We start from the raw sequence: 14,084 nt of genomic DNA, 5'->3' as shown, positions 1-14,084 counted from the left end.
TCAAAACAAACAAGCAGCCTTTCGTTTACACAACGTTCACTGATCCAGACATTCATGAAGTCTGTTTGAAAAGGGAACTAGTTTCTCTCTTGTTGAGCATTTACTTTACTTACTTAGTGAATTAGGTTTCATCATGAGATCTATAGTGGGTCTCAAACAAAATAAAATACATTTGAGGTTTTCCTAAACTAGCATTTAAAAAAACCCCAAAAAACGATTCATTCAACCACAAAGAAAGAGGGGGAGATTACTTTCCAACAAAGTACTTGACATTTATAAGCTGCTGTTTTGATGATTATTTAGATTTAGTTACATTAACAAATAGTCTTTACACGTCACTACACGTTGTTGTTTTTCACACTATATTTCCAACAATTCCTCCCTGCCCTCTGATACCACCCACCAGAGCATTTCCTGAATAACTAACCCTTTTATAGTGTGATAATTGTATTGTAAAGGTTTAGTTACAAAAACGACTTTGGAAAATATCATGTCTGGGTTAAAATAATATTTTGTTACGGTTGGACAACACCCATCCGCATAGTTAGGATTCTATATACTGTACATAGCAGAGGTCAAAGGTTAAAAGAACAAACAGGTTAAAGCTCATTGAAACCCAGACCATTTCTATTAGAAAGTTTCCATTCAAGACTTTTCCCCACCATCACTACCAAACTCCAAAGCATCTCACATATGAGTTCACATTGTCTCCAACGATGGAGCCTAAGTGCTAATTTCCTCCTTTTCTGCTTATTAAACCTCCTGTACACATGCACAATGCTTAGTAATAATAATAATGCACTACTGAAACCAAGTAGCCGATCATACACGAAAAGCATCCCCCCCCAATCATGTGAAATACACGCTCCTTGTTGGATAAATGAACGTTATTATCCCTCCTCCTCCCTGGCTGTCCAAATCCTAATTAAAACACTGGTTTAATTAGATCGACTGTACTGGTAATGGAGGTTAAACACAGCTTCAGTCTCTAGGTGCCTGCTCTCTGTATCGGAGGGTCTGCGCTCCTAGTGTGCAAGTCTCTGAGGGGCTTGCTCCTGTGTCAGCACCGTGTGCCTGTGTATGTGTGTGTGTGTGTGCGCATGTTGCGGAGCCAATCATGTTTTGTTTCACAGCTGCATTTGGCAATCAGGAGCGATTCCTCTGGAGCTCCGAGGAACACAGAGTTGTTGGCACTCCGGATGTCCAGTGATGCCTCTGACCCACTGACCCAGTGATTCAGAAACATCAGCTTGACTCCGTCTCTGTTGGGCTCTCAGATATTACCCTTCCCACTGAACTCCATCCAGTCACATCAGATCACAGCAAGGGCAGGAGACAAGGGACAGTCCTCATTCCAGAAAGTGACCCTCTTCACTCGTGCGGGGAAGTGGGTACCACAACTACAGATCGAGGCAATCTTGCTTTATTTGTACAGTTAATACAGTTTCCTAATGCTTTAGGCTTTTTTGCTGAGTGTTTTATTTCCTGTTTAGTTTGACCCAGTTTCACTCAGCCCACTTTTGGCATTTCTTCTGTAATTAGCTTCCCCGTGTATTTCCCGGACATTACCACAGAAAGTACATGAAGTTACTGAATGTATAAATAGCTGCTTGGTTGTACACTGCCGGGGTAAATCTACCTTAAAGGGACACTCCACTGATTTTATGTGTCAAAGTCAATTTTGTAGTCACGGGGAGAGATAAGCAGAATGAAAAAAAACCAGATGCATAATGTCCTCTATAGCCCGCTGAGACTTTAACCTGGTATTGCAGGAAAAGACTTGTCTTAGGAAATGGGGGCATGGAGTTTGGAGACGTGTATTTACGAGACAAGTTGGTGAAAAATGCTGGAGATGTTTTTGTACTTGGCTCTGAAAGTCGGTGTAGCTTTATATTTTTCCTCCAAGACCTTTAAACGTGTTTTGGGACACTAACAGTGTAGCTATTGACTTTACTCCCAGCTCCACTGCAAATACACTCTTTTCAAACTGAACAAGACTTTCCTCCAAAAGAAAATAGTCTGGATCTGCTGAAGGGGAGCCCCGCTGCTGTCGAAGCACAGACACCACTCTGCATCAGGGTTTGTCATTTTTGCTCCGGGATGGAAGCATTTCTATTCAAGCACCATGTTCACTGTTGGAAATGAACTCTGTGCAACCTCAGCAGGATTAGTCAGGCGTGTTTGATTTTTGGCACTGTGGCGTGCGGTGTGAGATGGTTACTTATTGGCTGATATCATTTAGTAAGAGAGACCTATCATTTTCTGCCGGGGCGGGAGTGAGAGTGTCCCAGATTTCTATCTCATCTGCCCTGCAAACACAAACTATACATGAACGCATATGCAACACCCACATACATCATGTGCCTGCAGCCACGTTCGACTTAATGCGCAGCGACACACACCATGCCACTCGCTCTCTTCCTCTGTTTCTCAGTATCCCCCCCTCGCCATTCCTCTGCCTCATTTGGCCAATTAGTAGATTAGCAGTCACTTTCCCCCCCAACATGAATCATAATATGGCTCAAGAGTCGTCTGGGCTGCAGCTGTACAAACTACCACTTGGACGCCCTCCAGCCTTAACACGGCAATGCACCAGGAGCATTAACAAGAGTGTGTACCTTTGTAGCTGTGTGTACAATATCTACTGCTGTGACCCTCCTATGAGACTCTGTGCTGTAGAAGTGAGCCACAAGGGGATGCATCGTGCTGTGTTTAGTCAGAATATCACTAAAGATGATGGGTCAGCTGTCATTATCCCAGTGGTTTCGGAAGTCTTGGCACACTCAGTATTTTGGCACTCAGGTAGGTGATGCTCTTGAGTAGGAGCACTCTGAGCGAATGCGTAATTCTGCTCCCGAGAAGGCAGGCAGGCAGGCATCCCTCCTTGAGGAAACAGCAACAACAGAGCACATGACCGGAGCTCCGAGCCAGCTTTTCCTCCTCTGGCGCTCTGCCTCCTCCCTCGCACACACACAGGGGCACCGCGCTGGATACCACCCTGCGGTCATAGGGGAGCCAGGCTTAGCTCAGCCGAGGAGAAGGAGCGAGGAGGATGGGAGGGTGGGCGGGGAGGCGGAGGAGGAAGAAGAGGGAGCAGTGCGGCCATGCGTAACGAACCACCACAAGATCTGCAGCGGCTGCACTGTCAAGTCCAGCTCTGACTGGAGCGGCCTGACGGCTCCCGCTGAAGTGGGAAGCGTTTGAGCGTCATCTGTCTTTCTTTTTTTTCTTTTTTACTCCCATGGCCCTGCAGCAGAATAACGGCGAGGAACCAGGAGTCTCTGTGCTTGTTTACTGTGACAGCTGCAGTGAGGCTGGTTGCCTCGATGGGGCACCGGTTTGGGATGGCAGTGCTCTTGCAGCGATACGAGCAGATGCTGGGTGCCTGAGCTCCAGAGTTCAGCAAGAACACAGCTGAGAACCTAAGCCCGGTTGGTTGGGAGAGGAAATGGAGTTAAGTATGTCTCGGGGTATAACAGACACACATGCAGGGGTTCTGATATACATTCACTGAGACACTCGTGCTCGACATTCCCAATCTACATGCCCCTTTCATTGGCGGGCCTGACACGTCCCATTAATCTGTCTATAGGCATGACTGTGGCTGTCACCCTGAGCAGGTCTTAAAGTAAATAACCCCCTACAGTACGTAGCACAGGCTGCTACATCTCAGCATCGTAAACCTGATCAGCCCCACAAACATCCTAATGGCCTGCTAAATATATAATGAATATTTGGACCTGAAATGGAAAATTGCAGTTAGCTTGTTATCCTTCCATTCTGTGAAGATGAGGTGAAGAAAAGCAGCAGTGGCGGAGGAAATCAACCAGCTAAGTGTGCAGCAGATAGCACTTTTTGTGCAGCAAATCTTTATTTTCTCGCTCTTTGATATTCAAAGGAGACTTCCTGTCTTTGAGAACATGGCTTTTTTTCTTTATCAGCGCAGTGGTTAGTAGCTGCAGATAACACCGGGACAATCAGCGCTGGTCACACACCGATGCTGAGCACATCCACAAACGCCCATAAATTCTCGCACTTCCACAGACACACACACACAAAGATCAAATTGTAGAGATGAAGTTCTCTCTTTCACAGCATTATGTTTCAATTTCATAACTCACTCTGTGGCTGAGTCACACTGTTTACAGAAATGACTGCCATCATGTGCCCACACACAGGCCTCTTATTTCTGATCTGCCACACACTCGTGCAGGCTGAAAATGACAAGCACAAGGACATGCACACATACACAACCATAAACCTTTTAATCAGCTCCCTGCCTATAATGATCCAAGCTTTTACCTGGCATCCAGGACCAGGCAAACCATAACAGCACCCATTAGAGAATATGACTCACTCAAACACATAAATCTGTAGGTACGGACCCGATGCTACGCAGTACGTGCTACACAGGAGTCCTTGGGAGGATGTGCACACATGGCCTAACACACCCACACAGGTAAGGGTCAGCAGGTCCTGCCACGTTTGTGAGGCACTACATCACTGAGTCATTCACCTTGAATGTGTTCGTGTGCACAAGGCTTCTCAAACCTGGACAGAAGCCAATCAATCAGCCTCCACCTCAGCCAGTTTACAGGCAGATGTCAAACTGGCAAACCCCAGAGGTGGTATCCGTCGATGACTGAATGTGTGCAGGCGCATGGTGCAGCGGGGGTGTTAGTGTTTTTTTATTTATTTCTATTTAATGGCAGGGAATCCCTCTGTACTGCAGTAGTGGAAACAAAGCTGTTAGGCAACAGTGGTGCATACACGACGGCATATATACACACATTGGCCTTTGCACATACATTAAATATAGCAGCAAGAGCGTGATAATGCGTGTGGTAAACTGGAGGTCATTCACAGGAGGAAGCATTAACAAATATGTACACGTGTCACATTAAAGGCACATGTACATGAACACAGCTATAACGGTTCAGTATTGTTTAAAATTACTACCAATAGAGTACCACAACTGTGGTGCCAATAGAAATACATATATTTATTTCAGTATTTATATATTTTTCTCTCCAGTCCTCCCACAGTAGAGCGCATACCTCCTCCAACCGTCCCCTTATGAAACCATGCTTAAAAATCACTAGATCCAGATCTTTATTTGGATCTGCACCAAATTACAAACATAAATCCCAGTTCCCTAAACATAATAAAAAATCTAATTCATCAAGATCCATTAATTATCCTTAGTGAAGTCAACAAAAATATTGAAAAGCACTTGCAATGTTAAAGAAAGTGAAAAATGATCCATCGCCTGATCCGTATCTGCACCAAGATCTAATGGCGTCTTCCCTAAATCATATCCCATCCCCGACACCAAGTTTCAAGGAAATCAGTTTGGTGGTTATTCTGTAACCCTGCTAAGAAACAATAAGATCTCAGTTTTGATTGGCTAATGCTGCTTATTGATCGAGTGAATTGTGTATCAGCAGTAGCATCTGACTAAAGCTAACTTAGATGAGTAAAGAGTGTGAGGGGGTTTATTTTCAAGCTGCCCAAACAGTTGAATTGTCATAATCTCCCACAGTCATATCAAGAATTTAACTACTGCAGCCATTGCATCTATATCCACATTGGATATACACTCACAGCTACGGTGCAGCCTGGTAAATGGATAAAGAAAAATGCTTGCGGTGTAAAGCTCTCAGCACATTTATGGGTAAAAGCTTAAGCAACATCTACAAAATGTGATCAATATCGCCGCTGTCGGAATCTGCTCAAGACGAAGCAAGTGTAAATTATGTGCAACCCACACTGTGATGCACAAAGAAAAAAAAATATTGTTTGTCATTATTGTGTGCACCTCCCATCGACTGCAGCTCAAGGCCTTCGCTCTCTGAGAGGGTGATGGATGCAGACATCTCATCTCCTGTACATCAATCAATGTCTATCTCCGCCTCACCCCTGCGCTGACAATGGGAGTGAGGGGCTAAACCAGATGTTTGGGGGGGGGGGGGGGGGGCAATGTTTTTCCTAGTCTGTCAGTTTAAAACATAGTCCAACATAAACGTAGACAACCACTGAGAGAATGAGGAGTTAATTTTCAGTAAAGTCTTGGTGGATTTGATATTTTCTTGGCAAAATAACAGTATTACACTCTGGCAAAATGCCCTCTGCACCACTGAAGTGAACTATAGCCTCAACCCTGGTAATTACATCAGCTCTCATTTTCCAACTGGCCCAATACAATAACATATTTTTGGCCCAGAACTTTTGGTGTTCAGGGCTTTATGTTTAAATAAATCTAAACCAGCAGACCTCTAACAAGTGAGAACTAGAATGTCACTCAGTTGAGCTCATACCAGCACCAAGGCCCAACTGCTCCCTTATGAAATCAGATTTATATTCACTAGATCTGGATTTTTATTTGGATCTGCACCAAAGCAACAAGGAGATCATGTTTTCATCTGCATTAGTTTTTTCCTGTATGTATGTTTGTTAGTTAGCAGGATTACATCGAAACCACTGGACGGATTACCACGAAACTTTGTGGAAGGATGTGGAATGGGTAAGGGAAGAACGCATCAAATTTTGGTGTGAATCAGGGGCTGGATTTGTTTTCCCTTTTTCTTTAATGTTGTGAAATATGGCGTTTTTCAAAATTGAATGGATTCTTCCCTGGCTCAAACAGTTTCGTGGTAATCAGTCCAGTAGTTTTAACATAATCTTGGAAATTAAACAAACAAACAAACGCAGATGACAACATTATCTCCTTGGCAGAGGTAACAATATACGATTCATGGGTGATGTATCGTCCTTACAGGGGATAATAAAGCTTTATCTTTTATGATTAGTACTAAAAAATCTTCAAAAATGTTCGTCACTAGGGGTTTGTCCAAATGACCTGGGATAGTTAAGGGGGAAAAAAGGATAATAAAAGTTTATACAAATATTGCAACTACCAGAAAGATGCTACTATACTTCTTCAGAGTCATATTACCTATGACATGTAAAACAAAGCAAAGTTTCCTCCCATGTGCTACAGACGTATCACAGATTGATAATATCAGATTCTGCAAATGGATATCAGAGCCTGGCCCACGGAGCACACTCGCAGATATGATGGAGCTGGAAGAGATCCTGTTACCAGAAGGCAGACAGATGCATCAGGGGCTATACTCCAGTCCTGCCGCCTGCTGCTCCTCCTGTTGATCTCTGCTTGGCAACGTGGACTGCAGTTGAGACGGCAGATCAATAGCACACACGAAAGCCATCCTCACCCAGGATCAACACAACCATGCCTCTACATGAGCAGGACTGCCAGAAACTCAGCTTCTCTTCTCTTAGGTTGTTAACGTGGTCCTGTTGGATTATGGTCCACACAGGTTAGAATAGCATTTGCAATAAAGATGTACAATCTTTACTACATGGGGCACTGCAAATGGGACTCCCGTTATTTGAGCAGCCTTATTGGATTGGTAAGCTCCTGTGATCACTTGTATGAAAATGAGCATCAGCATTCATGTGGCTCACAATCAGATTTATGTGGCACCTTTCCAAAGCCGTGTGTCTGCTTCAATCCCATTATTTCCAGCAGCTGGAGTTGCTGGGGCACGTCGGCGCTGCTGTCTTGACCTCGGTGTTGACAGATGGATCCCGGGCCTCCTGTTCCTGCTCTGCAACGAGCCCGAGCTGCTTCTGCTGTGTTCACTTCGCACCTGCCTGCCTTCCTAACTGTGTCGCGAAGTCCTCTTTCCTCCTGCACTTCCACATTCGGGATATTTTTAAAAAATCCTCTTCATCAAGAATTTACACCGAGTGGACTCGCAGAAGCAAGACTGGAGATCCGGTCTGTAACCTGGTTTTGGCGGCAATGACCCCTGTAGAGGTTATGTTTTCTTCCGGGTGTCGCTCAGAACGTGCTCACACTGATGGTTGTGCCATGAAATATGTTAGTGTACATGTAAGTAGCCAATGTGCTAAGTGGCTCATTAATATTTAACACCAGTAGGAGTCTGTGTTTATTTTTACCTTGAGCGTGATTCAAGCTACATGGGAGGAAGACGTGCAGGACCTGGATTTGCACTGGAACCTATTTCGCTCCAATTCATGCAAACGATTGATGGATTGATTAGCTCAAATGATTAACAATATGCCCCCTCCCCACACACTCCCCCCCTCTGAGCAGCAGTTTACCTAACATGTCATGTAAGGGTTTATCCAGGAGCGTCCTCACCTGCAAACTCTCATCCAACCCACACACCCTCGCTCGCACGTATTTGCCCCTCCCTCTGCCCTCTCTCCGTCGCCGTCCGTCCGTCTCCCCTCCTCCCCTCCTCCCTGCCTGCCTGCATCAAAATTCTTGCTCGGCTGCTTGTTTCTTTATTCCCCCCCCCCCCCATGCCTGTTAGTCATGCAAATAATAAACTGTGAAACCGCCCCTGACAATGGCATTATCCCCATCTTCTTTTCCTCTCTTTCTCCAAGCCATGCCGCCCTATAAATAAGCACTATCACAGCTTTTCCCATCTCCCGCCTCTCTCTCTCTCTCCCTCTGTCATCCCTCTCTACCTCCTACTCACACACACATATATACATACTGGCAAACAGCATCATAAATCAAGGGATGGGGGAGGCGGGGAGGTGGGTGGCAGTGGGGGGGGGGGGACGCAGCCACACACTCAGTAGCACATTTCAACATATATCGCCTCTGACATCTTCGCCTGTACACTGCATATGCAGCCTGTGTTAACACACATTCACAGCTTGCTCGTACACTGCAGTGAGGGAGACGCAAACAGCTCACACACACAGACACACACACACACACACACACTGACACAAACCCATATACAAAGCCTGTCCCAATGTCTACAACAGACCCTCGCTCCTGCAGGACCCTCATCCTCCTCCTCCCCATCCTCCTCCTCCTCAGCCCCCCCCCCCCCCCCCCCCCCCCCCCCCCCACCACCACCACCACCCCCCCCCCCCCCCTCTCTAGCCCGCAACGAGCGAAGGGAAGAGGAGCTTACTCAGTCTCCTGGAGCCGATGCATCCCATGGTGTATTCACAAAGGCCCTGGATACAAGCGTGGAAGTGTTACCCAGACACCGTGCATTCTCCCTCTTCCTCCTGCGACTCTCTCCTTCTCTTTAGCTTCTTTTTCTTGCTCTCCGGTGCTCTCTCTTTTCCTCTCTCCCTCCTGCGCTTGCTCGATTCCCTCTCTCTCTCCCTGCCTCTCTCTCTCTCCACCTCCCTCCCTCCCTCCCTTCCATCTCTCTCTCTCTCTCCGGTGCAGTGTCTTAGAAGCGATCCGGTTAGTAAGTCAGTATGCCTGGGGGGGAAAGATTAGGACTAAATAAAGATGTGAGGCATTACTAACCATCAGATAGATATTTAACACAGATATGTCATATATTTCATTTTTTTAAAATATATTTTGTATCAATATCTCTAATATCTAACCTGTAATATTAGATGTATTCATTTTGCAGCAACCAGCTCATGGATTTAAACAATCTGAGTTGCTGAGACTGACAAAGATATGGTTATGTCATTTGTAAACCACATGAATAAAAAAACAAACAGGCAATGATCTAATGAGAGGTTAAAACAACAATTAGATTGACTGTGTGTGTGTGTGTGTGTGTGTGTGTGTGTGTGTGTGTGTGTGTGTGTGTGTGTGTGTGTATTGGGTTGCCACTATAGCAGATCAATAGCCCAGTGCAGAGAGTGCCGGGCTGCCATTGTTGTAGATATCTCTGCACTGCTGTAATATTGTTGAGCTAAAATGGGGGATTCTCTCTCTGTCTCCCTCTCCTGTGTGCGCTCAGCCTAACAATACACTGCAGCGGTTTCCTCGCGCCTCTCCTCTCTCCATCTCCCCCCTCAATCACCCGCCACCTCCTCCTCCCCCCTTCATCCCTTCCTTCCTCCCTCTCTCCCACTGATGGCCCTGAAGAAAGTCACCAAAACTTCCCAATCCAGACCAAAAAGAAAAAACTAGACTGGTGAATGACATGGCCAGATCTTCCTCCTTCTCCACCTCCCTTCCCTGGTGAAATAACAAGAGGCTCCTTTATCTTTAACTCCCTCAGCTAACTCTCTCATTTGACTGGCATTGATAACTCTAATGCCACCACACTTGAACCCTCCACCCTCTCCATCACTTATAGTTTTACATCAATGGTTATTTTTTGTTCTTTCCATTCTGCCTTCTTTACTCCTATCTCTCCTCTCAGTCTGGGCAGACCACTGCCCCGCTCCTTGCTGATTACAAATTTATGTGTGCTGTTTCGAGAAGTGTTCGCCCTGCAAATGATGCAAGCACAGTCTGGACAGTGAGAGAGTGCTGTATGTGTGGAGGGAGAGAGAGAGAGAGAGAGAGAGAGAGAGAGAGAGAGAGAGAGAGAGGTGGGGGGACATGTGTGGTCATTCATGTTTTTGTTGAGTTTACACACATTGAGGAGAGAAGAAAGAGAGAAATCAAGCAGGACAGATGGAGGGACCGGGAGAAAAAAAAAAAAGATATGGGCAGATGGGGGGAAGGTTGGGAAGGAAAGCAAAGAACAGTTGAGTCATGTGTGGGGAGAAGTGTGGGGATGAATCAGCGTGAAAAATAAAAATCTGCACTAAGGAATGGACAGAGGGGAAAGACAGACAATCGCCTGCACTAAAAATTTAAAAGAAACAAAAAAAAGACTGGGAGGAAAAGGCGTGAGTGTGATACGTGTGTAGTAATAAAGGTGTTTGTGAAATATTTGTTTAAATCATTTTCTGACACGCTTGATTTGTTAAGAATAGGCAGTTTCACATATGCATTGCAGCATTCCATCCATAAATCCATCCATCCATCCATCCATCCATCCATCCATCCATCCATCCATCCATCCATCCATCTGGTCAATGTGCTACCTGTGCTTGTTTAGCTTTTGTTTGTTGAAGCTATAGTCTCCCAATGTGCTCGTACTCCAATCCACGTTTCTTTACTAGATTACTGAATTTATTTTGTTTGTTTATTTTGTATACATCAAGAAGAAAGTTTCAGTAAAGATTCTCAAACAGAGTGCCTGGACTGCTGAGTTTGTTCTTGATTGCGTGTCAACTACATGAAAAGGACGGAGCCACACTAACAGAAGGGTTAACAGTGGATGTGTGACTTGCCAGACATAACAAATCACACATAATCCAGCCAATCCCTGCATTGTGGGTTTATATATAGATGTATGTGAGCTCTCTCTGGTGGCTATAGGCTGCTGAAGGGGTCAGCTTCACTCCCCCTGAGCCTGGGTTCTATAAAATACATTAAGTAAACAGAGTCTTTTGTCTTACACGCTTGTTTCCCTCTCTGGGTCTCTATTCACTCCACATATGCCCGTCACTTGGTGTCAGGCTCAGATTGGATGTCTTTATAATGCTTCAGTCAATCTTTCTTTACACAGCTTCGTTGTAAATCATGCTTTTTTTCTATTACTGAAATCCTCAGTTAATCTTTGTGCGTCTGTGTCGCTTTACCTCGCCATTATCATTCATGTTTGGTTCTCTCCTTTTCTTCTGGATTCATTGGGACATATTTAACCCTCAGCACAAACTAGGTCAGATTTCTGAGACGCAAAACACATTCGCTGGAGCTGCGTCTAGTCGACTGACAGAGATTTAACATGACAATACAATAAAAATCATTTGGTTTCGGACTGTTGGTCGGACAAAACAAGACATTTTTATGATATCACCTTGAGTTGTGGAAGTTGTGACCGTCTTTTTTCATTTTTCAGCTGTTTTATGATGTTTTGTAGGACAAATGATCCATTTATTAATTGAGCTTATGATCCACATTTATCAATAATGACAATAATTATTACCAGCAGCCACATGCTTCATGTATATCGATACGGTGCACCTGTGACAACGTGATGATCTATGATAAGGCCCATCGGTGCGAGACAAGGTCAAACACAGAGGGAAGAAATTCTTGACACTAATCTCACTCGTGATACATGGGCCATTCATAGAGATGACCACCTCTCACCATCTTGGTCCACTCCTTAACTTAACCCTTACACACGCGTGTACCAAGACATGCAAACCGCTTTGCAACACATGTCACAGACAACATTTTGTTCCTGTCAACACATCTCTTGTTTTCTTATCTGGGGTGATGATGTTGCGCTGAATTTAAATGCAACCTCGCCTGATTAATATTATCTTGAGGGCTCACACACGCATATACACACACACATCTCATTCGTGTAATCAGTGACTTTCATGTATCTGTCTCTATCCGTCTATCAGCTTCTGGTTGTTATGTAGGACGCACCTCAGGGATAATGAATAACAGCTTTAATACTGTCTCCATAAAGGAGTTCTGCACTGATGAATAGAAATATCTGTTTCCAAAGTCATTCAAAAAGTTTTAAAAGCGTTTTTGTTAAAAAAAAATGCTCAGACACTAGAATAGACCATTTACTAACAGACTCTGTTTTGGATCACTCCACTGATTTCGGCTTTTACCTCTGTTTGTCTGTTAGTTAGCAGGATTACGCAAAAACTACAGTAAGGACTATCACGGAACTCGGTGGAAGGATGTGGTACGGGTCAAGAAAGAAGCCCTTGAATTTCGGTGTGGATCCGGATCAAGGGGCGGATACAGGAAGTTATATATACAGATGTAGCAAATTTAAATGTGGTTTCATAAAGGGACTGTTGGGCCTTGTTGGAGGCATGAGCTCTACTGTTGTTTCTATATACTGTAGCTTTGTTTTTATTCTCAGCTCTGCTAAATGTAACTGCAGCTGGTCGGTGTTACTATTATGAGTTAATTAGAACCACATTACAAATTTGCCCTCTAGGAGCCACCTAGCTAGTTGAGGGAGAGCGTGGTGTGTGTGTGTGTGTGTGTGTGTGTGTGTGTGTGTGTGTGTGTGTGTGTGTGTGTGTGTGTGTGTGTGTGTGTCTTGAGGAGAAAAGAAGGGGGGGGGGGGGTTATATCTGACAGCCAGCATGCTTTGTGTTTCACATGTGAAGAAGGAGAGAAAATATGTACTGTTGGTGAGGAGGGAGGAGTAAATGGAGGCAAGAGAAGATGAGAGAGAGAAAGATGAAGGGGGCAAAGCAAGACGGGAGGGAATTACTGATAGTGAGGGGTTTGTTTTGAAGATGGAGAGGGCGTAGGAGGTGGGTGGGTACAAGCGAGGGATATAAATGCTGTTCTGAAAAGAGGCAGTCTTTGATAAGGTGATCTCTAATGGTCATGCTTGTATGATTAGGGTTTATTTTAACCAGTGTGAGATGGAGTTCATGTGTATTATTAGTTGATGCTGTGGGCTGATTTCTAACTTGAATTTCTCAGTTCGACATATTTTTTGGGGAGCGTTGTATATATATGTGTGTGTTGAGGGTATGGAGCCTCTGCACTCATGATGTCTGTGCACTTACACAAGGCAAAAAAAAACAACTTGCGTACGAGGAGTTCCCAGCTCTCCTCTATTATTTACAATTCTCTTTCCCTCTGTCCTGCAATTACCCTACATTCTTCTTCTCTCCAGCCCATCGCGTCTAGACCACCACCAGTGCCACGCCGTTTATCCTCAGTGATGCTTCTGTGTTTAGCTTGTTCCTCATGTGTCTGTTCTCCTCAACACGCCCATCAGTGTTTTTTTATAGTCCTGTCAGTATTTACAAGTTTCCCTCTTGGTTTTTTTCATCACATCTCCAGCTGAAGTGGATTTGCTTGCTCTCTGAGTTTCTGGGGGATTCTTCCTCCCTAAAGGCTTTTTAGTCTGGTTTGTGTGGCACAGTCATGTGTATGTGAGTCTGACACCTGCTGGGGGAACTGAATTAGTGCAGTCTAACCATGACATTGAAAGGAAGCCAGTTTTGGCAGCAGAGACATTTTTCCTCTGACTGATTTACATTGGTGATTTAAACAGATTTTATCAACTGATATTTGCTCAGTCAGAGATATATCAGTGTGGAAGCAAATGAAATCCGTTATAGGATATAATGCTTGGGGTAATTTTGAAATGCTGAAAATAAAAAATGTAATCTCAGACAAAGAAAACAGGCTCTTTACCAAAATGATCTTCTACCCAATGTCCATTTGTAGTCCAATGCCCTGCAGGGACAGGTGA

The 14,084-nt window shown here is 44.6% G+C and overlaps 1 protein-coding gene across 6 annotated transcripts in view; it reads right to left on the bottom strand.

Moving 5' to 3' along the window:
• Window positions 1–14,084, bottom strand: part of fam131bb (family with sequence similarity 131 member Bb) — a 28,884-nt gene that overhangs the window by 11,055 nt on the left and 3,745 nt on the right. For 2 of the 6 annotated variants that reach the window (XM_034611116.1, XM_034611119.1), the window contains exon 1: window positions 8,988–9,184. The exons of 2 other annotated variants lie outside the window; for them this stretch is intronic. In XM_034611116.1, coding sequence (XP_034467007.1) covers window positions 8,988–9,015 — 28 coding nt within the window. In that variant the 5' untranslated portion in view covers window positions 9,016–9,184. Of the gene's footprint in view, window positions 1–8,987; window positions 9,186–14,084 lie in introns of those variants that run through there. 2 more of the 6 variants (XM_034611117.1, XM_034611118.1) reach the window with 2 other exon arrangements.

This window comes from Hippoglossus hippoglossus, chromosome 16, assembly GCF_009819705.1.
Source record: "Hippoglossus hippoglossus isolate fHipHip1 chromosome 16, fHipHip1.pri, whole genome shotgun sequence".
In the NCBI taxonomy this organism is placed as follows: domain Eukaryota; kingdom Metazoa; phylum Chordata; class Actinopteri; order Pleuronectiformes; family Pleuronectidae; genus Hippoglossus; species Hippoglossus hippoglossus.
Note: the sequence above shows the minus strand (reverse complement) of the source record. Positions and strands in the feature narration are given on the sequence as shown.